The 25,729-nt window shown below is 45.6% G+C and overlaps 1 protein-coding gene across 2 annotated transcripts in view; it reads right to left on the minus strand.

Moving 5' to 3' along the window:
* The window catches only part of SDHAF4 (succinate dehydrogenase complex assembly factor 4), a 41,211-nt gene extending 16,291 nt beyond the window's left edge, over nt 1-24,920 (minus strand). The window contains exon 1 of one of the 2 annotated variants that reach the window (XM_077289952.1): nt 24,768-24,920. In XM_077289952.1, the coding sequence (XP_077146067.1) occupies nt 24,768-24,828 (61 nt within the window). In that variant the 5' untranslated portion in view covers nt 24,829-24,920. Of the gene's footprint in view, nt 1-302; nt 357-24,767 lie in introns of those variants that run through there. The other variant, XM_077289953.1, reaches the window with a different exon arrangement.
* Nucleotides 24,921-25,729: the final 809 nt, after the last annotated feature.

Consider the following 25,729-nt stretch of genomic DNA (forward strand, 5'->3'; position numbering starts at 1 on the left):
TTTCTGACCAAATACTTATTTTCCACCATAATATGCAAATAAAATGATAAAAAAAACAGACAATGTGATTTTCTGGATTTTTTTTTCTCAGTTTGTCTCCCATAGTTGAGGTCTACCTATGATGTAAATTGCAGACGCCTCTCATCTTTTGAAGTGGTGGAACTTGCACTATTGCTGAATGACTAAATACTTTTTTGCCCCACTGTATATGAGTCACCTGCAGTGAAGTGTGCAATCCTCGAATTTGCCTGAAATAGGCTGGGCAAGTACTTTGGCAAGCTGGAAAATAGAATTAGTCTTACCGGTAATTCGGTTTCTGGGAACCCTCCACGACATCAGCATCGGAGGATGTCTCCCCGCCCTAATGGGGGACAGGAAACACAAAGAGGTTAAATACCCCTCCCCTTCCTGCAACCCCCAGTGTTTTGTCTGGTCACACTAGCATGAGTAGTTACCACCAAAGTGCAGAAATCATCCAATAAGAAAATCAGATAGGGAGGGAAATTAGTGCTGTCGTGGAAAGTTCCTAGAAACCGAATTACCGGTAAGACTAATTCTATTTTCTCTAGTCACCTTCCACAACAGCAGCATCGGAGTAATACCAACAACTAATTTCTTAGGGAGGGACTACAGCCTGCAGAACTCGTCTGCCGAATGTTAAATCCCTATTAAAACTTAGTCTGTAGTGCTTGGTAAACGTATGGACAGAAGACCAGTTGGCGGCTCTGCATATCTGCTCAGTAGATGCGTCCCCTCTCTCTGCCCACGATGCTGATACTGAACGTGTAGAATGAGCCTTCATTGATGCAGGAGGAGATAGACTCTGTGATGAGTATGCCAGGCAGATAGCTTGTTTGATCCAATTGGCGATCATATTCTTAGCCATCTTCTTGTCCTTATTTCGTCCTGAGGGCTGAATTAATAAGTTTTGGTCAATCCGTTTTGGTCAATCCTCCAGCCCTTTGTTGCGAAGATCAAGGGTGTGAAAGGCTTCTTCCTTCGTCTTAGAAGGATCTGGGCAGAATTAAGGTAGCACAATATTATTATTATTATTATTATACATTTTTATAGCGCCATTTATTCCAAGGCGCTTTACATGTGAAAAGGGGGCAAATATAGACAAATACAATTAAACATGAGCAAAAAATAAGGCACACAGGTACATAAGGAGGGAGGACCCTGGGGAATAGTAGGGAGACAGGTAGATTAGTCGGGCAGCAGAGTGTAGGATGGATTGGAGTGGTGCCAGAGTGCTAGAGGGGAGGCCAGAGAGTAGGAGTTTGCAGTAGTCAAGGCGGGAGATAAGGGCATGCACTAGTGTTTTTGTGGTGTCACGGTAAAGGAATGTGCGGATCCGGGAGATATTTTTGAGTTTGAGACGGCAGGAGGAGGCGGAGGATATGTGGCTTGAAAGAGAGGGCAGAGTCGAGGATCACCGTGAGGCACCGGGCATGTGAGACTGGGGAAAGTGAGCAGCAATTGACATTGATAGATAGGTCTGGTGGAGGGGTAGAGTGAGATGGGGGAAAGATGATGAATTCTGTTTTGTCCATGTTCAGTTTTAGAAAGCGAGCAGAAAAGAAGGCCGAGGTAGCAGACAGACAGTGTGGGATGTTGGTAAGTAAGGAGGTGAGGTCAGGTCCGGATAGGTAGACCTGCGTGTCATCGGCGTAGAGATGATTGTCATGTCAGACGCTGTTCAGACCAGGTCGTTCGACAGACAGCGGTAATTCCGCTTTTGACCACTATGTGCTCATTGGCGTCGGCTAGATTTTATCTAGCTGTTCCGGGGTTAATTTACCTGATCCTCGGATTGGAGGCTGGCATAGGCGCCGCGTCCACAGAACCCACCACCTTCTTTAGACGAGACCTGTGGAACACTGTTATGGACTGGTAATTTAGGAGCGACATGCGACTAGCTCTGAGCAGGTGGTAACTATACAGACCGCAGTTCCTGATCTTAACACAACACTAGAAGTAGCCGTGGGATGTTCCTGTCACTCCCTGGACACCTCGTCACAGCCGGAGAACTAGCTACCCCTAAAGGTAGAAACAGGAAAGCTATCTTGCCTCAGAGAAAATCCCCAAAGGATAGGATAGCCCCCCACAAATATTGACTGTGAGAGGAGAAGGAAATGACATACGTAGTATGAAACAAGATTTAGCAAAGGCGGCCACTTCTAGCTATATACATAGTAAGGAAAGAACACTGTGCGGTCAGTAATAAAAACTAGAAAAAGTCCACCGCAGAGATATGCAAAAATCTCCACACCTGACGAAAGGTGTGGAGGGCAAAATCTGCAGCCCAGAGCTTCCAGCTTAGCTAAATAGATCCATACTGATAAGCTGGACAAATGAGCAAAACATAGAATGTGCTGAACAATAAAGTCCACAACAAATGGACTGCCAAAGGACAAGCAAGGACTTATCTTTGCTGAACTGGACAGAGTGTCAGGGAAATCCAAAAGAGCAGTGGCTCCAAGCAGGAACAATTGACAACTGGCATTGATTGAGGGCTAAGGCCAGACTAAAATAGCCGAGCCAGAAAGACGATCAGTGGAAGCAGCTGCTAATGCTAAATCCAAGAAGCAGCTATAGCACTCAAAACCACAGGAGGGAGCCCAAGAGCGGAATTCACAACAGAATACGTTGTGTATCTTATACACCATAGGGAGCTCCAATCGGTACGCTACTGGGTTAATGACGGCGGTGACCCTAAATGGACCAATAAACCGTGGACCCAATTTAAGGGACGGTATTTTGAGTCTTATGTTTTTTGTGGATAACCACACCCAGTCATCCACACTCAGGTCCTGACAGAGGGAAAAGAACGTTCTCACCTTCGCGTTCTGGCCACTGGCAAATAGATCCACATCTGGAATTCCCTATCTTGACACAAGGGATAGAAAGACTGCTTGGTCCAGGCATCACTCCCACCGAATGGACATCCTTTCTGGTGAGGAAGTCCGCCTGGACACTGGCAGACCCCTTTAGATGGACTGCTGTGATGGACAGAAGATGTTTCTCTACCCAGGAAAAAATTCTTGCAGCGATTGATTTCCAACTGGCGTTTTTCGTGCCCTCCTGGTGTCGGAGGTAGGCCACTGTGGTCATATTGTCAGAGTAGACACGTACATGATGACCTTGTGCAAGGGCAGATGTGGCTTTCAACGCCTCCTCTACTGTCTTCAGTTCTCTGAGGTTTGAGGAACTGGATCTGATGTCTGGGGCCCATAACCCCTGGAAGTGGGTTTTCTCTACCACAGCGTCACAGCCTCTCTGACTGGCATCTGAAGAGTGTATCTTCAGGGAAAGTGGATTCCAGCTGACTCCCCGCTACTTCACATGACCGGGAAGGGGAACTCTCCTGGTCAAAGAATTTTGATGCCTTTTCCAAGACAGAAGAAAGTGAGTCTGGAGGACTCGTGTATGGGCTTGAGCCAAGGAAACTGCCTGGATGCATGATGTCAGTGATCTCAGGATAGACATTGAGTCCCTCAGGGTAGGAGCCCCCAGGTCTCTGAACTTGGAGATCCTCTGAAAAAGATCGAGCTGACGATCTTTGGGCAAGAAGGATGCTTTTTTCCCTGAATCCAAGAGAATTCCCAGGAATTTCTTCCTTGATGAAGCATGAAGATCCGACTTCTCCAAATTTGGGATCCAGCCTAGGGATTCCAGGATCTCCAAGGTTTTAGCCACATCTAAATTTAGACGCGGGATAGATGATGTGACGACGAGAAAGTCGTCTACATACGGAATGATGCAAATCCCCTGATGATGAATAAAGATTACCGCTTCTGCCAAAATCTTGGTAAATACCCGCGGCGCTGATAAAATGCCAAACGGGAGGACATTGAATTGGTAATGGCTGACCTGATGACCATGGGAAAATACAAATCTGAATAACTTCCGGTGATCTGGGTGGATTGGCACATGGTAATAGGCATCCTTCAGATCTATTGTAGCCATTACCCAATCCTTTCCAATGAGTAGGATTGCTGATTTGATCGACACCTTCTTGAATAGTCTGTGTGCGATCACTTGATTCAGGGATTTCAGACTGATGATGACTCTGTGCTTCCTGTTATGATCCTAGTGGCTGAGGATCACAAAACGGACTAGCTAAGTTTATGAACATAGACACGAGCTCTAGGGAGGTGGAAACTGGACTGACCGCAAACCTGATCCTAACCAAAACACTAAAGGTAGCCGGTGAACGTGCCTAAAATCCTGGACGTCTCGATGCAGCCTGAGAAACTATCACTCCTGGAGGGAAAGTAAGACCTCACTTGCCTCAAGAGAAATCACCCCAAAGATATAGGAAGCCCCCAACAAATAATAACGGTGAGGTAAGGGGAAAACACAAACGTAGAAATGAAAACAGATTCAGCAAATGAGGCCCGCTAATACTAGATAGCAGAAGACAGATAGGGAACTGTGCGGTCAGTAAAAAACCCTATGCAAAATATCCACGCTGAGAATACAAGAACCCCCACACCAACTAACGGTGTGAGGGGAGAAACTCAGCCCCCTAGAGCTACCAGCAAGCAAGGAAATCACATATTAGCAAGCTGGGCAAGAAACAAAAATAAACCAAGAAACATATGACCACTGATGGTCAAAAAATGAACCAAGCAAAACTTAGCTTCTCTTGAAGAGACTGATAACGAAGGACTGCAGGAGAGCTCCAAAATAGCACTGAAGACATTGACAGCAGGCAACAACTGAGAGTCCAGGTGAACTAAATAGGAAACCAGCTAACAGATAACGAGACAGCTGATCAGCCTCAGACCTGCAGAATGACACAAAGAACCACCAGAGGGAGCCCAAAGACAGCACTCACACAGTACCAGTTGTGACCACAAGAGGGAGCCCAAAAACAGAGTTCACAACAGCTTCCCTGAGGGTTTCTCGACTAGTAATAAGCGAGAACAGTGCCCTCTGCCTATCTCCTGTAAGGGTACTCGAGAGATCACCTTTGCTTGAAGCAGACCTTGAATATCTAACAGTAAGGAATCTTTAAGGTGTAGACTCTGTAGTGAGGTAATTCCCAGGCATTGAGGGGGAAACATTTTTTTCTCGAACTCTAGTTTTAACCCATCCTGAATTGTACGGAGGACCCACTGGTTCGTGGAGATGGATTGCCAGTGAGGGAGAAAGCTCGAGAGTCGACCCCCGACAGGAGAGCAGTCATTGTTTGTCAGGAGTTTGCTGGTGGTGGGGGACAAGGTTATTTTTGCCCTTACCACCCTTCGGATAGCTCCAACTACCCGATTTGCCTTTCCCTTTATATTCCCTCAGGGAAGACCGATCTCGGAAGGGGTGAAAAACCCGTTTTTTAGGGTTTTTCTGCTCAGGGAGCAATTTCTTTTTGTCCGTAGCTTTTCCTAAAATATCATCGAGTGCTGGACCGAAAACATAGTGTCCCTGAAAGGGAATGGCAAAGCTTAGCCTTAGAGGTTACATCGCCACTCCATGACTTCAGGTACAGAGCTCTCTCCTAGCCGAGTTGGAGAGGACTGCGGATTTCGCTGCTACAAGTGCAAATTCCTCAGAAGCATCGGCTTTCTGAAGGAGGGAAAGAGTCAAGTATCTCTTCCCTAGAAGTTCCCTGAGTAAGGTGGTCTTCTAATGTACGGAGCCAGCGAAATAGAGATCTGGCAAAACAGGTGGAAGCACGTTTGTCTTTAGTAGATTAGTGGAGGTTTCCCAGGATTTCTTAGTAAGCTCTCAATTTTACGATCCATGGGATCTTTGAGCAGAGACGAGTCCTTGAAAGGAAGAGCCATCTTCTTAGCCACTCTGGACACCTGAGCATCCACTTTGGGAATTTCCCACCTAGGGGGAAACAATTTAAATCTGACGGGACGCAAAGCCCTTTCTCAGCGAGCCCATTTCAGAAGGATAAGGCTTTGGATGTTATCGTGTATGGGAAAAACCTGATTTTTTTTTAATTTTTTTTTTTAGGAGGGGGTTGCGGTACTGGGGCCTGGGAAAAGGCGGACATAGAGGGCTGAACCTCTTGCTTGATGAGGATTTGATGCTGTCCAACAGGGAGAGCTGTTCAGCATGCAACACACCATCAGTGCAGGGCTGGCAAAGCTTCTTATATGCTGAGGGAAGCCTGGTAGCACATATACCACACTTGTGGCTGGGCACTCCCTCTTAAGAGCAGGGTCCATAAGGTCATAACCCAGATATCAAGGGACCTTCATCCACCGCTTACAGTAGGAGGGTGGACACTGGGAAAGAGGGAACAGAAAGGAACTACTGAGATGAGGGAAAAGAAGGGAACGCTACAGAGGCACGGAGGCTGGCAGGACAATATGGAGACACTGAGGCTGACGGGAGCAAGGAAAGGATATAGGAGCCGGGCAGGTACCGCAGAGGAAAAGGAACTGAAGGAACACGGCAGGAACACAGGAAACAGGCGGGCACTGCAGAGAGAGGAGGAGACCCAAGGTCAGAGAGCTAGGAACGCACAGAGACCACAGGCGACCAGAAGCACTTGTAAACACAAATGAACATCAGGCACAGAGGAGCAGCAGGAAGCAGTTTACATAGCAGCGTGGGAGCTACTTCCGGGTTACAGTCCTCCAGGATGACAGAGAGGACAGGAAAGAGCACCAACAGAGGAATCAGATGTGCGCATGCGCAGAGCTGAATGCGACGCGTGCGCGCACCCGGCGAGCTGCAGTGGGGAGAGGCGGCGGCAGCAGCAACGGCATGACATTATCATTTGTGTGTGTCGGAGTATAAACGGATCAAGTGTGCAATTGAATAGGCAGTGCATGTTTACAAATGTGTTTGCATATGTGACTCACCTACAGTGAAGTGTGCAATCCTCCATTGTGCCTGAAATTGGCTGGGCAAGGAGTTTGGCAAGCTGGAAAGCCCCCAAGGCAAATGTTAGGATTTATTTGTGATGTCTATAAGCAGCTTTGTGGTAGTGTGCTTTGGTAGTGTGGTGCCACCTGCAGTTAATTTTTCCTTACTGCAGATTTATGAAAATTAATGTTTAAACTGTATTTTGTGATCACATTGTGGATGTGTGTTTTTTTGGGCTATTTTCTTGCTGAAGGGGGCAAGTTTACCTTTCAAATGGTTGTATCATTTGTGTGTGTGGGTGCAGTATGAACTGAGATACAAAGTAATCACCAAAAAAGAGTGTTTAGAAATAATATATAAGGATCTGAATGAAATATTGAAATAATATAATTTGTTATGTAAGAGAAGTACAAAAGCATATGGTGCAAAATATGTAATAACAAAGGATAAAAACCTTGAATAATACAGATAATAAAGTACGGTGCAAACAAAAGTGACCCCAAACACAGTAAGATAGGCCCACAGCAAATTTCTTCACATGCATGGTATGATGACCCAATGGTCCCTCCCTTAACATCCTCCGTAAAAATGTGGTGACACCATTACAGTATTATTCCAAAACTGTCATCTCCATACAGTCCACCACACATTATAATGTACCCCACATAGCCCTCCACACAGTATAATGGCCCCATATAGTGCACCACACAGTATAATGGCCCTATATAGTGCTCCATACAATATAATGGCCTTACATAGTCCTCCATACAGTATAATGGCCCCATATAGTCCTCATTACAGTATAATGGCCCCACATAGTCCTCCATATAGTATAATGGCCCCACATACTCATCCATACAGTATAATGGCCCCACACAGTCCTCCATACAATATGATGGCCCCACATAGTTCTCCATACAGTATAAAGGCCCCACATAGTCCTCCATACAATATAATGTCCCCACATAGTCCTCCATACAATATAATATATACATTGCTACATACCTTAAAAAATAATCAAATACTCAACTCTCCCCTTTCCCAGCTGATGAGGTCGCTCGGCAGAGGGCGCGCTTTAGTGACATAATCGCACCCTCTGCCCTGGGATGTCACAGAGAGTCAGAAGACGCTGAAGAAACCGATGCAGTATGGAATGGGAAAAGGAGAACATTTGAGGGGGGCCTCTTTGCCAGGGCTGTAACCGGGATCCTCTGACTCATAGCCCCATAGCGTGTTGGTGTCCCTGACAGCGAGTTGACCCCCTTGCGCTTGTTGAGGACTCCAGCCCTGCTAATTGAACCCTTGAAATGTATTAGGAGATTCATGGATCAAACATCTGTTGTGAATTTTGCCATTAAGCTCCTTGTCAGAGAACAGCAAGTTGTGCAAAAAGTGCTGAAATTTTGAAGTTGGACGTGTGCAATCAGAAGTTTAGAGACGGTCACTTTAAGTTCACCTGAAAATGTTAGAGTGCATCTTAGGTTTATCCTGAAATTTCGCCCAAAAGCCAAATACTCCTAACATTTTGTGAGTAATGTATATAGCTATTATATCATTTTATAATGAAGCAAATTACAAAAGTGGTTAGAATTTAAAGATAGGTATTTATAAAGGGCATTATAGGTATCTGACCACTACCTTGTACCTTAATATCTGCACCTTGTTCTTTGTGTTATAAACTGTTTCTTAAGTGATTGCATATTCAGATGTTTTAGACGGATTTATCACATGTGAAATAAACCAAATGTCACTTTTTTGGCGCTTGTCACTCCAATAACTCCCTAGAGTAAAGATTCTGGAAGGGATTTCAATTTGATGCATATTCTTGTGATTTTTTAAAGGATCTGTCTCAATATTTGTTTTTGAGTTTGCACCAAATTCATGAACGGTGTGTGACATTTTGAAGTATTTGGCACAAAAAATGTCAGAAAATACAACAAAAAAGCAAAAGTGAATTCAATAGCTGGCGAATGATGACTGGGGCCCTGACACTTTGGCATAGTATTGGGGTTTGGGATGTGCAGCTCTATTCTTGGATTCGGGGGTCTCAGCTGATCACTAGGAATGCAGTTATATAAAGGAGCCGCCTTATAACGATGTGGACACTTAGGCTGGGATCACACATGCGAGATATACGGCCGAGTCTCGCATGTTAATACCCGGCATTGCCGCCGTCACTCAGGAGCAGAGCGTGAGGCTGCATGTATTGCTCATGAGTGACGGCGGCAATGCCGGGTATTAACCCCTTAATCCCATATGACGCACTATCCCATCGAGGTGACCTGGGACTTAATTGACTTAATTCCCAGTGACGGGATAGCACGTCATATGCGATCGGCCACGCTCACAAGGAGAGCGCGGCTGGGTGCCAGCTGACTATCGCAGCTGACATCCGGCACTATGTGCCAGGAGCGGTCACGGACCGCCCCTGGTACATTAACCCCCAGCACACTGCTATCAAACATGATCGCAGTGTTCCGGCGGCATAGGGAAGCATCGCGCAGGGAGGGGGCTCCCTGCGTGCTTCCCTGAGACCCTCGGAGCAACGCGATGTGATCGCGTTGCTCAGAGGGTCTCCTACCTTCTTCTCCGTGCAGGATTCAAAATAGCCGCGGGGCTGCATCCGGGTCCTGCAGGGAGGTGGCTTACCAGCGCCTGCTCAGAGCAAGCGCTGGTAAGCCAGCAGCCCTGCATGTCAGATCGCTGATCTGACACAGTGCTGTGCAAAGTGTCAGATCAGCGATCTGACCTAATAACATGATGCCCCCCCCCGGGGCAATGTTGTGAAGTAAAACAAAAATATTCACATGTGTAAAAAAAATAAATTCCAAAATATTGTTCCCATAAAAACATTTCTTTATTTAAATAATAAAAAAAAACAATAAAAATACACATAGTATCGCCGCGTCCATAACGACCCCACCTATAAAACTGTCCCGCTAGTTAACCCCTTCAGTGAACGCGGTAAAAAAAAAAACGAGGCAAAAAACGCTTTATTATCATACCGCCGAACAAAAAGTGGAATAAGACGGATATAAATAACCATGGTACCGCTGAAAACGTCATCTTGTCCCTCAAAAAACGAGCCGCCATACAGCAACATCAGCGAAAAAATAAAAAAGTTATAGTCCTCAGAATAAAGCGATGCAAAAATAATTATTTTTTCTATAAAATAGTTTTTATCGTATCAAAGTCCCAAAACATAAAAAAATGATATAAATGAGGTATCGCTGTAATCGTACTGACACAAACAATAGAACTGCTTTATCAATTTTACCAAAAGTGGAACGGCATAAAAGCCCCCCCCCCCCCCCCAACCCCAAAGAAATTCATGCATAGCTGGTTTTTGGTCATTGTGCCAAAATATGGAAAAATTATAGCTCTCAAAATGTGGAGACGCAAAAACTATTTTTGCAATAAAAAGCGTCTTTTAGTCTGTGATGGCTGTCAATCATAAACATCTGCTAAAAAAACGCTATAAAAGTAAATCAAACCCCCCTTCATCACCCCCTTAGTTAGGGAAAAATAATAAAATTTAAAAAATGTATTTATTTCCATTTTCCCATTAGGGTTAGGGCTAGGGTTAGGATTAGGGCTAGGGTTAGGATTAGGGCTAGGGTTAGGGTTGGGGCTAGGGTTAGGGCTAGTGTTAGGGTTTCAGTTACAATTGGGGGTTTCCACTGTTTAGGCACATCAGGGGCTCTCCAAACGCGACATGGTGTCCGATCTCAATTCCAGCCAATTCTGCGTTGAAAAAGTAAAACCGTGCTCCTTCCCTTCCGAGCTCCTTCGTGCGCCCAAACAGTGGTTTACCCCAACATATGGGTTATCAGCGTACCCAGGACAAATTGAACAACTTTTGGGGTCCAATTTCTCTTGTTACCCTTGGGAAAATAAAAATTTGTGGGGCTAAAAAAACATTTTTGTGGGAAAAAAAATATTTTTTATTTTCACGGCTCTGCGTTATAAACTGTAGTGAAACACTTGGGGGTTCAAAGTTTTCATAACACATCTAGATAAGTTCCTTGGGGGGTCTAGTTTCCAATATGGGGTCACTTGTGGGGGTTTCTACTGTTTAGGTAACTAGTGGTTCTGCAAACGCAATGTGACGCCTGCAGACTATTCCATCTAAGTCTGCATTCCAAATGGTGCTCCTTCCCTTCCGAGCTCTGCCATGCGCCCAAACGGTGGTTGCTCCCCATATATGGGGTATCAGCGTACTGAGGACAAATTGGACAACAACTTTTGGCGTCCAAATTCTCCTGTTACCCTTGGGAAAATACAAAACTGGGGGCTAAAAAATTTTTCGGGAATTTTTTTTTTTTATTTTCGCGGCTCTGCGTTATAAACTGTAGTGAAACACTTGGGGGTTCAAAGCTCTCACAACACATCTAGATAAGTTCCTTAGGGGGTCTACTTTCCAAAATGGTGTCACTTTTGGGGGGTTTCAATGTTTAGGCACATCAGTGGCTCTCCAAACGCAACATGGCGTCCATCTCAATTCCAGTCAATTTTGCATTGAAAAGTCAAACAGCGCTCCTTCCCTTCCGAGCTCTGCCATGCGACCAAACAGTGGTTTACCCCCACATATGGGGTATCAGCATACTCAGGACAAATTGCACAACTTTTGGGGTCCAATTTCTTCTCTTACCCTTGGGAAAATAAAAAATTGGGGGCTAAAAAGGTCATGCACTTGGGTAGAATTAATAAGATGTATAACTATGTGCTTAATTCTAAAAACTCTGGGCAAAACCGTCCATGAAAAAGACCTGGGTGTATGGGTGGATGACAAACTCACATTTAGTGGCCAGTGTCAGGCAGCTGCTACAAAGGCAAATAAAATAATGGGATGCATTAAAAGAGGCATAGATGCTCATGAGGAGAACATAATTTTACCTCTATACAAGTCACTAGTTCGACCACACTTAGACCACACGCCGTCCCCCCCCCACAGAAAGAGGTCGTCTATATAGCGCATCCAGCACAGCACATGGTCCATGGACCGCACGCCCCTGTCGCCAAAAATCGATCTCTCCCATGCTCCCAGGAAGAGATTGGCGTACGAGGGCGCGCAGGCCGCGCCCATGGCTGTGCCGCGCCTCTGTAGATAGTAATTATCTTTAAAGACGAAAAAGTTGTGGGTGAGGGCAAAGCGCAGCAAACTGAGGACTAAATCGCACATAGGGCCGCCCAGGTCGGAGGAAAAGGTGGACAGCCGACAAACCGTGCTCATGGTCAATACATGTGTAAAGTGTTTGGACGTCGGCGGTCACCAAAAGGACACCGGGGTCGACAAGGACCCCGTCAACACGTGATAGGACGTCCGTTGTGTCTCTGATGTACGACGGCAGGACCTCCACTAGTGGTTTTAAGAAAAAATCTATAAATTTACACACTGGGTCACACAAGCCGTCAATGCCTGACACAATCGGACACCCCGATGGGTTGACGGGATCCTTGTGGACTTTAGGTAAAAGATAAAAGGTCGGCGTCCTTGGTGATCTAACCGTGAGTCCTTCCAACACTTTCTTGTCTATGATCCCATCCTCCAGCGCCCTCCCAAGGATAATCTGCAACTTGGAGGAGAAGGATCTATTATATCCAAAGATCAACAGACAAAGAACGCAAACAGATGGTGACAAGGTCCGGTTTATAACCACATATAACCACGAGTGGCTACATATGCGGGAGATATTGAAAAAACACTGGCCGGTCTTACTAACAGAACCCGCACTCACCTCAGTTTTGGGCGATTTTCCATCAATGACCGCCAGGAGATCTCCCAATTTGGGTAACCTATTGGTGAGGAGCCATTATGTCCCTCCTGTGGCTAATCCATTCAGTTCTAGGGGCCCAGTACTAGGTTCATTCAAGTGCGGCCACTGCGTAGCTTGCACTAACATAATACGGATTTCGACTTTTAAATCCTCTGATGGTTCCAAGATATATGACATTAGACAACACATTACATGTGGTACGTCTAATGTCATATATTATGCTACATGTGGATGCTCTCTGATCTACGTAGGACTTACGTCCAGGGAGCTTCGGATACGTGTTCGGGAACACGTCAGAGACATCCAAGCCGCACGCACGGCCACCGATGAATCTGACCTGAAGACACTCCCCCGTCATTTTAAAAAATTCCATAATTGTGACGCGGGGACTCTTCAGGTCAGGGGCATCGATTGTGTCCATCTTGGGGTCAGAGGTGGTAATTATAAAAAGGCATTGGCACAGCGAGAGGCTGCTTGGATTGTGCGCCTCAACACTCTGACCCCAAGTGGACTCAATGAATCCCTTAGTTTCTCCTCCTTTTTGGGATAAACTGTGGACCCTTTTAATCTTTAATTTCCAAGCCTTGCTCTTTATTTAGTTTTGATCTATTATATCATTATGTGATTTCTGTACCCGTGCATCCTCCTGGCCCCTAACTGAGTGGATCCCTTGGTGGGATTTTCTGTTCATTTTTATTGTGTTTTTATTGATTATTTCTTTTTTCTATGTTTTTTAGTTTGTATACTGTGCATCTGATGTACCCCGACCCATCTTGGACTTCTCATATGGACCACTTTGGCTGCAGCTTTGAAATACCCTACGCCTTGTTAGCCGAATGTTATATATGCAGTGTACTCCATTTACGGCAATTATTTGCCTAATTTGCATACTGTTGGTAATAGATATGCCTGTTTACTTTGCAAATGTGTGTATATATAAATGGTATGTTTTTTCCGTCAATGGGTTCCTCAGACATATGTGACATAGTGCAGCCCCCCCCCCTTTTTTTTCTCTTTGTGCTTTTCTGCTTATTAAGCCGATCGTTACATCGTGGTATCCTGTTCACGGTAATTACCCGGTTAACTTGTGGCACTTTTGCTTATATACATGTACATGTACCAGGGTTTGCCGCTGACAGATTCCCTGCACACCGCGGCTTGCAGTCAGGTACTTATGTTTGATTACGCCGTAAGTATAATAGCCTGGGTGCGCATGCGTGGCTTCTGGTTGCCTTGGTTCCCAGTCCGGACGGCGTCTCTTTGCCTCGCGCAGGCGCGGTGAGATCTCATCTCCCCACTGCGTCTCAGCGACGCTTGACGCCGTTCCGGACGTGGGGCGGGGCACCATGGCTGCGCATGCGCCGTTATTATGGCTACTATTGGTAGAAGTTTTACACGTGATTACTCACGTGATATAGATTCGGCACTATTTGAGAGGTCCTGTATTGGTCTGGTACATTCCCCTTGAGAAAGCTAAAGCACCCGCGCTGGCGAAACACGCGTCGGGGGTCCTATTGGACTGAATCCTGCCCGGTATACACCACCTCCGTATTCTCTTGGTAAGCGCCTGTTTGGTTGCCGGTATTTACATTGTGGGGGATAAATTTGTGACTCCCAGGGTTAACCTCACACACATGGGTGGCTGCCTTCCTAGTACCATTGGCTGTGTTATATTTATATTCTTATTGAGGTGGTGTTTTGTACCGGTAGGGACTCACTCTACTCTTACCATCCTTTCTGTACTGTTACTATATATTTTATGCACCAACTTTTGTATAATCAATAAATTATATTTATAATATTTCTTTGCTCCGGTTTACTCCTTTTTTCTAAGGTTCTTATGGAGTTTTTTTGTCCTTGGGACTTTGGGTTTTTCTGGCACGATTCAGTGCTTTAATCTCCCAGATAATATGTTGCCTAGTTCTATTCTAACTTAGAATACTGTGTACAGTTCTGGTCTCCGGTGTATAAGAAAGACATAGCTGAACTAGAGCGGGTGCAGAGAAGAGCGACCAAGGTTATTAGAGGACTGGGGGGTCTGCAATACCAAGATAGGTTATTACACTTGGGGCTATTTAGTTTGGAAAAACAAAGGCTAAGGGGTGATCTTATGTTAATGTATAAATATATGAGGGGACAGTACAAAGACCTTTCTGATGATCTTTTTAATCATAGACCGGTGACAGGGACAAGGGGGCATCCTCTACGTCTGGAGGAAAGAAGGTTTAGGCATAATAAGGCTACTTTCACACACAGCATATTTGCTGCGTATTTTTACGCGCGCGTATTTTGCTGCTGCTTTACCTGCGTTTTTTTACGCAGGCAAAAAACGCAGCTGCTTTCACACACTGCGTTTTTTGCAGCTGCGTTTTTTTCAGCATTGTGTACTGAAATTAAAGTTTGTTTGAAAAAAAAAAAAGGGGGAAAAAAAAAAAAAGAGTCATTGAGGTCATTTCCTGTCTTTATGACTCAGAATACAATACACACTGGAGTTAACACTGGAGTTTTCCGGTACTCCACATTGTTTGCTGTACGTTATTCCTGACACTCCTGTGAGTTCTTCTACCATAGATATACACTCACCGGCCACTTTATTAGGTACACCATGCTAGTAACGGGTTGGACCCCTTTTGCCTTCAGAACTGCCTCAATTCTTCGTGGCATAGATTCAACAAGGTGCTGGAAACATTCCTCAGAGATTTTGGTCCATATTGACATGATGGCATCACACAGTTGCCGCAGATTTGTCGGCTGCACATCCCAAAGATGCTCCATACAAGGCAGGATGGATCCATGCTTTCATGTTGTTTACGCCAAATTCTGACCCTACCATCCGAATGTCGCAGCAGAAATAGAGACTCATCAGACCAAGCAACGTTTTTCCAATCTTCTACTGTCCAATTTCGATGAGCTTGTACAAATTGTAGCCTCAGTTTCCTGTTCTTAGCTGAAAGGAGTGGTACCCGGTGTGGTCTTCTGCTGCTGTAGCCCATCTGCCTCAAAGTTCGACGCACTGTGCGTTCAGAGATGCTCTTAGGCCTACCTTGGTTGTAACGGGTGGCGATTTGAGTCACTGTTGCCTTTCTATCAGCTCGAACCAGTCTGCCCATTCTCCTCTGACCTCTGGCATCAACAAGGCATTTCCGCCCACAGAACTGCCGCTCACTGGATTTTTTTTCTTTTTCGGACCATTCTCTGTAAACCCTAGAGATGGTTGTGCATGAAAATCCCAGTAGATCAGCAGTTTCTGAAATACTCAGACCAGCCCTTCTGGCACCAACAACCATGCCACGTTCAAAGGCACTCAAATCACCTTTCTTCCCCATACTGATGCTCGGTTTGAACTGCAGGAGATTGTCTTGACCATGTCTACATGCCTAAATGCACTGAGTTGCCGCCATGTGATTGGCTGATTAGAAATTAAGTGTTAACAAGAAGTTGGACAGGTGTACCTAATAAAGTGGCCAGTGAGTGTAGAGTGCCTTCTATTCAGCAGTTCCCCTCGTAGTATATCTGATTTCTAGGGGGTGTCCTCTATTCATGGCAAGTGGGTGTTATGTAATGTGTATTTTTTGCCATGGTCGACAAATCAAAGAAGCAGACTACATCATAGTTAAAAGTTCAAATATTTATTTGTAGTAACTGTCAAAATTGAAAAACTTTTCTAATAAAATTGAGAATAGAATGATTTGTTGTTTTTTTTTGTTATTAACAAAATTCAACACGTAAACACTGTAAACATCCCCAAAATGGGATTATAAACCTGTGGATGTCCAAGTCCACTCATTAATTGCCGCCAGGAGGGCATGCTTCCAGCTTTCATTAGTATTGCGCAAGGCCCTTTCCTCGTCACCACTGACGGTGAGTCATTCGGCACTTGCGCAACACTAATCAGAGCTGGAAACATGCCCTCTTGGCGGAAACTGAGGAGTGGACTTGGACATCATGGCGTTTTAAACATGAAAAGCAACATTATGCCTACTGGTCCTCATATAGGCTTTGTGAATATGAGTAGTAGCTCCAGTCTGGATGGTGTTCTTCAGACTGGGCTACTACTCTGGATGTTGGTGCACCTGCAGCAGCACTTGGAGCAGATGGCAGAGGTCTATTGAATGCTGCTGCAGGTGCAAGAGGAGTCGGCGTCGGTGGATGCCAGATGTGGTTTAGTGAACAAACCATTTCTTCAAAGGTTGGATTTATATGCGGATACTTCTTAAAACATGTCACCGCCATTGAAATATACGTCATGCAGGAGTCCTGGACCTCGGGGGACAGAGTACGCATTCTGGAAGCTAGAGTGGTTCCATATGCTGAGAATTGATCCTCTTCAGGTTGGCGATCAATTAGAGAAATTGCCCTTGCCAAGGCAGCCGTCTCCTCATCCTCCTTTGAAGAGCCTCTTTTCCTCTTCCTCTGTGTTGAGGCTGGAGGTGGAGGTGGTGTTGGTGGCGGTGGTGGCGGCGGCGATGCCAATGAACTAGTCTCGGAGAGGGGCAGATCATCATTTTGGGTAGAAGGGTCAGGCCTTGGCTCATTTGGAAGAGAGCTGGTAGCAGGCTGTGAAGCATGTTCATACACTGGAGTTGTTGCTGTGGCCGGGATTTCGGTCATCGGCTGGACATTGCCTATGGTTCTGTAAAGAGAAACATCAAAACAATAGTTTTAATACATTTTATTTTCTATTCAAAATTAAAGACGTTACTGATACTTACGGTCGGTAATGTAGACTGCCGCTTAAAAATTGGAGTTCCTGTTCAAAACGCGCTTGAGAAGCAGGTGCCGCAGAGCCACTTGGTGCTTCTGACCGTGACCGTGTAAATCTGTCCCTCACCGACCTCCAGCGGGTTCTCAAGGCTGAAACTAAAAAGTGAAAAATTGAACCTATTAATATACTATTCAACTACATACAGACAAGAAATTCAAAAATACTCCTCCAAAATGGAAAATATTTACCAATTTCTTTTTGCCGCTCCTTTGTGTATGACTCGTACAGGGGATAGAGGGTGACACAGACCTTGTGCCAGGAAGCAGTTTTTGTATATTTGTTGGAAAACTCCCGGCACCCCTTATCCCATGGGAAGTTTTGAACCTAAAAAAGGTAAAACATTAACTACTAGTTATACACACAAAATTTGACAAACTTGATAGAGGCAGAAAAAGTAACACAGGCTGCTGAGGAATGACAACCCCAACTGCTTGTTATTACCTTCACACGCATACGGGACACACACGCACAGGGGACACACACGCACAGGGGACAGAAAATCCGGTGAAGAGCGTTTTTTTTAATAAATATTTTGCTAGGTTTAAAACTAAATTGGAAATAAATAGGGATTCAACGCAGGGCGCAGAGAACGCAGCAAGTTGCGTATCTAAGTGCCACGTATCACGTATTTCGGTGCCACGTGCCAAGTATTTAAGTGCCACGTGCCACATATTTCAGTGCCACGTATCAAAGTGCCACGTGCCACATATTTCAGTGCCACGTATTTCAGGGCCACGTGCCACGTATTTCAGTGCCACGTATCAAAGTGCCACGTGCCACATATTTCAGTGCCACGTGCCACGTATTTAAGTGACACGTGCCACGTATCAAAGTGCCACGTATCAAAGTGCCACATATTTCAGTGCCACGTGCCACGTATTTCAGGGCCACGTGCCACGTATTTCAGTGCCACGTGCCACGTATCAAAGTGCCACGTGCCACATATTTCAGTGCCACGTATTTAAGTGACACGTGCCACGTATCAAAGTGCCACGTATCAAAGTGCCACATATTTCAGTGCCACGTGCCACGTATTTCAGGGCCACGTGCCACGTATTTCAGTGCCACGTGCCACGTATCAAAGTGCCACGTGCCACATATTTCAGTGCCACGTATTTAAGTGACACGTGCCACGTATCAAAGTGCCACGTATCACGTATTTCAGTGCCACGTATTTAAGTGACACGTGCCACGTATTTCAGTGCCACGTGCCACGTATTTCAGTGCCACGTATCAAAGTGCCACGTGCCACATATTTCAGTGCCACGTGCCACGTATTTAAGTGACACGTGCCACGTATCAAAGTGCCACGTATCACGTATTTCAGTGCCACGTATTTAAGTGACACGTATCACGTATAAGTGCCACGTATTTAATTGCCACGTATTTAAGTGCCACGTATCAAGATTTTCCATGGAGAACAGACACATCCAGAGATATGTCTGCTCTCCACGGCTGCAGCAACACACTGACAGGAGCCATAGTTCCTGTCGGTGTGTCACTGCGCATGCGCGAGCGAGTTTACCGGCGGTCATTGACCCCGGCACTCTCGCTTAACGGCAGTGCTGCGTGGGAAAGTTCAACGCAGCTGTACTGCTGTTAACCGAGACGCCGGAGTCATTGAACTCCGGAACAGTATGCGATACACTGCTAGGAGCTTCGCTCCTGGCAGTGTATCGCCGGAGAGCAGGGGATCGGCGTGGGACACTCGTTTTATGGATTCTGCGGACAGGGAGTATGAATTTGGTTTATTATTTTTGGATTTTTTCCTGGAGGATCGAGGGCTTCGCCTACCAGTGTGCTGTTGGTGAGTATATACTCTATGTTATGTGTTGTATGTACTGTACTGTGTGTCATGTATGTGTATTGTGTGTAGGTGTTTTGTGTAACTTTACAATTGTGCTAAGTCGCCGGACACAGGGACAACTCTCCCATCCTAATACCGGATGGGAGTAGTAGTCCCATACGGCGACTTAGCACAATGGAGGCACTAGCGTCGCATGGGGACACACACACACACACACACATACCGTCTCGATCAGCAGCCCCACGTTTATGGTCATTCTGTTGAATGACTCCATGCTGCTTCACTGGCACTGGGGGGCGGGGGCTTCCCTCTTCCTGTCCGACGTCACGTCCGGTCCTGGGTGTCAACCCCTCCGTACAAAGACGCCGACACCCAGGACAAAGGCGCTGTGTGTGGACGGTAAGATGGGGCCCTATGGGGATACGCAGACACGCCGCTGCGTAAAGAATTGACATGTCAATTCTTTTTACGCCGGCGTGTTTGCAGACAAAAGCGCCGCGTTTTTTTGCGGTGTGTCTGAACGGCAAAGTGAATTTCTCATTCACTTTGCCGGCAGACGAAAATGACATTGCGCATTTTTGAAAAGCGCCCGCAAAATAGCGCTCAAAAATGCGCTATGTCTGAAAGTAGCCTTACAGACGCAGATTATTTACTGTAAGAGCAGTGAGACTATGGAACTCTCTGTCGTATGATGTTGTAATGAGTGATTCATTACTTAAATTTAAGAGGGGACTGGATGCCTTTCTTGAAAAGTATAATGTTACAGGGTATATACACTAGATTCCTTGATAAGGCGTTGATCCAGGGAACTAGTCTGATTGCCATATGTGGAGTCGGGAAGGAGTTTTTTTTCGCCAATGTGGAGCTTACTCTTTGCCACATGGGTTTTTTTGCCTTCCCCTGGATCAACATGTTAGGGCACGTTAGGTTAGGCTATGGGTTGAACTAGATGGACATTAGGTCTTCCTTCAACCTTAGTAAGTATGTTACTATGAAAAGATCATTTTTGTGAAAAAATATGATTTTTTATTTTTACGGCTCTGCATTATAAACTTCTGTGAAGCACTTGGTGGGTCAAAGTGCTCACCACACATCTAGATAAGTTCCTTAGGGGGGTCTACTTTCCAAAATGGTGTCACTTGTGGCAGGTTTCAATGTTTAGGCACATCAGTGGCTCTCCAAACGCATCATGGCATCCCATCTCAATTCCTGTCAATATTGCATTGAAAAGTCAAACTGCGCTCCTTCCCTTCTGAGCTCTGCCATGCGCCCAAACAGTGATTTACCCCCACATATGGGGTACTAGATGGTGGCCCGATTCTAACGCATCGGGTATTCTAGAATATGTATGTATGTATGTATATAGCAGCCACAAAGTATATAGCACAGGCCACGTAGTATATAGGAGTACTACGTGGCCTGTGCTATATACTATGTGGCTGCTATATACATACATACAGTGCCTACAAGTAGTATTCAACCCCCTGCAGATTTAGCAGGTTTACACATTTGGAATTAACTTGGCATTGTGACATTTGGACTGTAGATCAGCCTGGAAGTGTGAAATGCACTGCAGCAAAAAAGAATGTTATTTCTTTGTTTATTTTTTTTTTTAAATTGTGAAAAGTTTTTTCAGAGTGTCATTTATTATTCAACCCCTCAACCCCCCAGAATTCTGTTTGGTTCCCCTAAACTAAAGTATTAAGAAGTAGTTCAGGCACAAAGAACAATGAGCTTCACATGTTTGGATTAATTATCTCTTTTTCCAGCCTTTTCTGACTATTTAAGACCCTCCCCAAACTTGTGAACAGCACTCAAACATGGTCAACATGGGAAAGACAAAGGAGCATTCCAAGGCCATCAGAGACAAGATCGTGGAGGGTCACAAGGCTGGCAAGGGGTACAAAACCCTTTCCAAGGAGTTGGGCCTACCTGTCTCCACTGTTGGGAGCATCATCCGGAAGTGGAAGGCTTATGGAACTACTGTTAGCCTTCCACGGCCTGGACAGCCTTTGAAAGTTTCCTCCCGTGCCGAGGCCAGGCTTGTCCAAAGAGTCAAGGCTAACCCAAGGACAACAAGGAAGGAGCTCCGGGAAGATCTCATGGCAGTGGGGACATTGGTTTCAGTCAATACCATAAGTAACGTACTCCACCGCAATGGTCTCCGTTCCAGACGAGCCCGTAAGGTACCTTTACTTTCAAAGCGTCATGTCAAGGCTCGTCTACAGTTTGCTCATGATCACTTGGAGGACTCTGAGACTGACTGGTTCAAGGTTCTCTGGTCTGATAAGACCAAGATCGAGATCTTTGGTGCCAACCACACACGTGACGTTTGGAGACTGGATGGCACTGCATACGACCCCAAGAATACCATCCCTACAGTCAAGCATGGTGGTGGCAGCATCATGCTGTGGGGCTGTTTCTCAGCCAAGGGGCCTGGCCATCTGGTCCGTATCCATGGGAAGATGGATAGCACGGCCTAGCTGGAGATTTTGGCCAAGAACCTCCGCTCCTCCATCAAGCATCTTAAGATGGGTCGTCATTTCATCTTCCAACAAGACAACGACCCAAAGCACACAGCCAAGAAAACCAAGGCCTGGTTCAAGAGGCAAAAAATCAAGGTGTTGCAGTGGCCTAGTCAGTCTCCTGACCTTAACCCAATTGAAAACTTGTGGAAGGAGCTCAAGATTAAAGTCCACATGAGACACCCAAAGAACCTAGATAACTTGGAGAAGATCTGCATGGAGGAGTGGGCCAAGATAACTCCAGAGACCTGTGCCGGCCTGATCAGGTCTTATAAAAGACGATTATTAGCTGTAATTGCAAACAAAGGTTATTCCACAAAATATTAAACCTAGGGGTTGAATAATAATTGACCCACACTTTTATGTTTAAAATTTATAAAAATTTAACTGAGCAACAAAACTTTTTGGTTTGTAAGATTTATGCATCTGTTAATAAATCCTGCTCTTGTTTGAAGTTTGAAGGCTCTAACTTATTTGCATCTTATTAAACCTGCTAAATCTGCAGGGGGTTGAATACTACTTTTAGGCACTGTACATATTGTAGAATACCGATGCGTTAATACAGGCCACGCAGTAAATAACACAGCCCACATAGTATATAACACAGTCCACGCAGTATATAGCAGCCACGCAGTATATATAGGCCACGTAGTATATAACACTGGCCACATAATATATACCACAACCCACATAGTATCTAACACTGGCCATAGAAGAAAATAGTCCCATACAGCTTCATATGATACACGACTACTCCGCACAGCTGGGGCCACCGTACACATAGATCACTACGCCCGGGCCCAGCCACTCACCGTGTAATTAAAAAATAGTTATATACTCACCAGCCGGGGTCCAGCGAAGCTGTGCCAATGCGCGCGCGGCTGCCGCCAGCTTCCGTTCCCAGGATGCATTGCGAAATTACCCAGATGACTTAGCGGTCTCGTGAGACCGCTAAGTCTTCTGGGTAATTTCGCAATGCATCTCTGGGAACAGAAGCTGGTGGCAGGCGCGAGCGCATCGTCGGACGAGGGAAGGTGAGAATAGCAGTTTTTTTATTATTTTTAACATTAGATCTTTTTACTATCGATGCAGCATAGGCAGCATGAATAGTAAAAAGTTGGGGACACACAGGGTTAATAGCAGCGTTGACGGAGTGTGTTACCCGCGGCATAACGCGGTCCGTTACTGCTGGGATTAACCCTGTGTGAGGGCAGACTGGACGGGAGTATGGAGCGGGCGCCGGGCACTGACTGGACGGAAGTAGGGAGGGACTAATTCTCGGCCTGACTGTGCCCGTCGCTGATTGGTCGCGGCAGCCAGGAAAGGCAGCTGGCGAGACCAATCAGCGACGCGGGATTTATGTTACAGACAGACAGGTGGAAGTACCCCTTAGACAATTATATATATAGATCAGCGTACTCAGGACAAATTGTACAACATCTTATGGGGTCCAATTTCTTCTTTTACTCTTGGGAAAATAAAAAATTGGGGGCAAAAAGATCATTTTTTATTTTTATGGCTCTGCATTATAAACTTCTGTGAAGCACTTGGTGGGTCAAAGTGCTCACCACACATCTAGATAAGTTCCTTAGGGGGTCTACTTTCCAAAATGGTGTCACTTGTGGGGGGTTTCAATGTTTGGGCACATCAGGGGCTCTCCAAAAGCAACATGGCGTCCCATCTCAATTCCAGTCAATTTTGCAATGACAAGTCAAATGGCGCTCCTTCCTTTCCGAGCTCTCCCATGCGTCCAAACAGTGGTTTACCCCCACATATGGGGTATCAGCGTGCTCAGGACAAATTGTACAACAACTTTTGGGGTCCATTTTCTCCTGTTACCCTTGGTAAAATAAATCAAATTGGAGCTGAAGTAAATTTTGTGTGAAAAAAAGTTAAATGTTCATTTTTATTTAAACAATCCAAAACTTCCTGTGAAACACCTGAAGGGTTAATAAATTTCTTGAATGTGGTGTTGAGTACCTTGAGGGGCGCAGTTTTTAGAATGGTGTCACACTTGGTTATTTTCTTTCATATAGACCCCTAAAAGTGACTTCAAATGAGATGTGGTCCCTAAAAAAAAATGGTGTTGTAAAAATGAGAAATTGCTGGTCAACTTTTAACCCTTATAGCTCCCTTACAAAAAAAAAAATTTAGTTCCAAAATTGTGCTGATGTAAAGTAGACATGTGGGAAATGTTACTTATTAAGTATTTTGTGTGACATATTTCTGTGATTTAAGGGCATAAAAATTCAAAGTTGGAAAATTGCAAAATTTTCAGAATTTTCGCCAAATTTCCGTTTTTGTCACAAATAAACGCAGGTAATATCAAAGAAATTTTACCACTATCATGAAGTACAATATGTCACGAGAAAACAATGTCAGAATCACCAGGATCCGTTGAAGCGTTCCAGAGTTATAACCTCATAAAGGGACAATGGTCAGAATTGTGAAAATTGGCCTGGTCATTAACGTGCAAACCACCCTTGGGGGTGAAGGGGTTAACATGCAAGACTCGGCTGTATTTCTCGCATGTGTGATCCCGGCCTTAGGAGGGCGGCAGGGTGGCTCAGTGGTTAGCACTGCAGCCCTGGGGACAAATCCCACCAAGAACAACTCTGCAAGGAGTCTGTATGTTCTCCCCGTGTTTGTGTGGGTTTCCTCCGGGTTCTCCGGTTTCCTCCCACCACTCCTCATACTGATAGGGAATGTAGATTGTGAGCCCCATCGGGGACAGCGCTGTCTGTAAAGCGCTCTAGAAGGGAGTAATAATAAAGTAGAAGAGACTGACGCTGGGTCACTGCTGGTTAATAATTCAGCCCCTGATGCCGGCAGTAACGCTGAGCAGCACGGCTGACACCCTGGTAATGACCCTTTCCTGACTATGTCCGCCCGGTGCTCCGGACACCCAGGGTGCACACTGCTCCTGCTGCTGCACCACAACAAAGAGCACAGTCTCCTACTGTCACTGCCTCAGACTGCATATGGCCACCAGGTGCGTCATCATTAACCCCTGCACGTCCCATCTGGTGCATTGGCGTCAGTCCTGCAGCGCATTAGTAACTCACGTGGGGGAGCTCGCAGTAGGACCCTGGTGACCCCGCTCCAGCTACACAGCAGGCCTGCCATCCTGCCCACCGCACTATGCACAGGACAGATGGGGAATCCCACAAGGTTAAAGGACCTTTGATGAGGTCATGACCATGTGATCAGTCACGTGTGTGGGCGGAGTCAGACTGCTGAGCTACAAAGACAACTCAGATCGCTCATAGTTATAAGAACTTGTGTGCATGAGCCCCAGACACCGAGCTGCCTGTCCTGCACTGCATGCTATATACTCACTGCATTATATATACTCACAGCTCTGCACTGCATGCTATATACTCACTGCATTATATATACTCACAGCTCTGCACTGCATGCTATATACTCACTGCATTATATATACACACAGCTCTGCACTGCATTCTATACTCACAGCTCTGCACCGCATGCTATATACTCACAGCTCTGCACCGCATGCTATATACTCACTGCTCTGCACCGCATGCTATATACTCACAGCTCTGCACCGCATGCTATATACTCACTGCTCTGCACCGCATGCTATATACTCACAGCTCTGCACCGCATGCTATATACTCACAGCTCTGCACCGCATGCTATATACTCACAGCTCTGCACCGCATGCTATATACACACAGCTCTGCACCGCATGCTATATACTCACAGCTCTGCACCGCATGCTATATACTCACAGCTCTGCACCGCATGCTATATACTCACAGCTCTGCACCGCATGCTATATACTCACAGCTCTGCACCGCATGCTATATACTCACAGCTCTGCACCGCATGCTATATACTCACAGCTCTGCACCGCATGCTATATACTCACAGCTCTGCACCGCATGCTATATACACACAGCTCTGCACCGCATGCTATATACTCACAGCTCTGCACCGCATGCTATATACTCACAGCTCTGCACCGCATGCTATATACACACAGCTCTGCACCGCATGCTAT

This window comes from Ranitomeya variabilis, chromosome 2, assembly GCF_051348905.1.
Source record: "Ranitomeya variabilis isolate aRanVar5 chromosome 2, aRanVar5.hap1, whole genome shotgun sequence".
NCBI classification, from domain to species: domain Eukaryota; kingdom Metazoa; phylum Chordata; class Amphibia; order Anura; family Dendrobatidae; genus Ranitomeya; species Ranitomeya variabilis.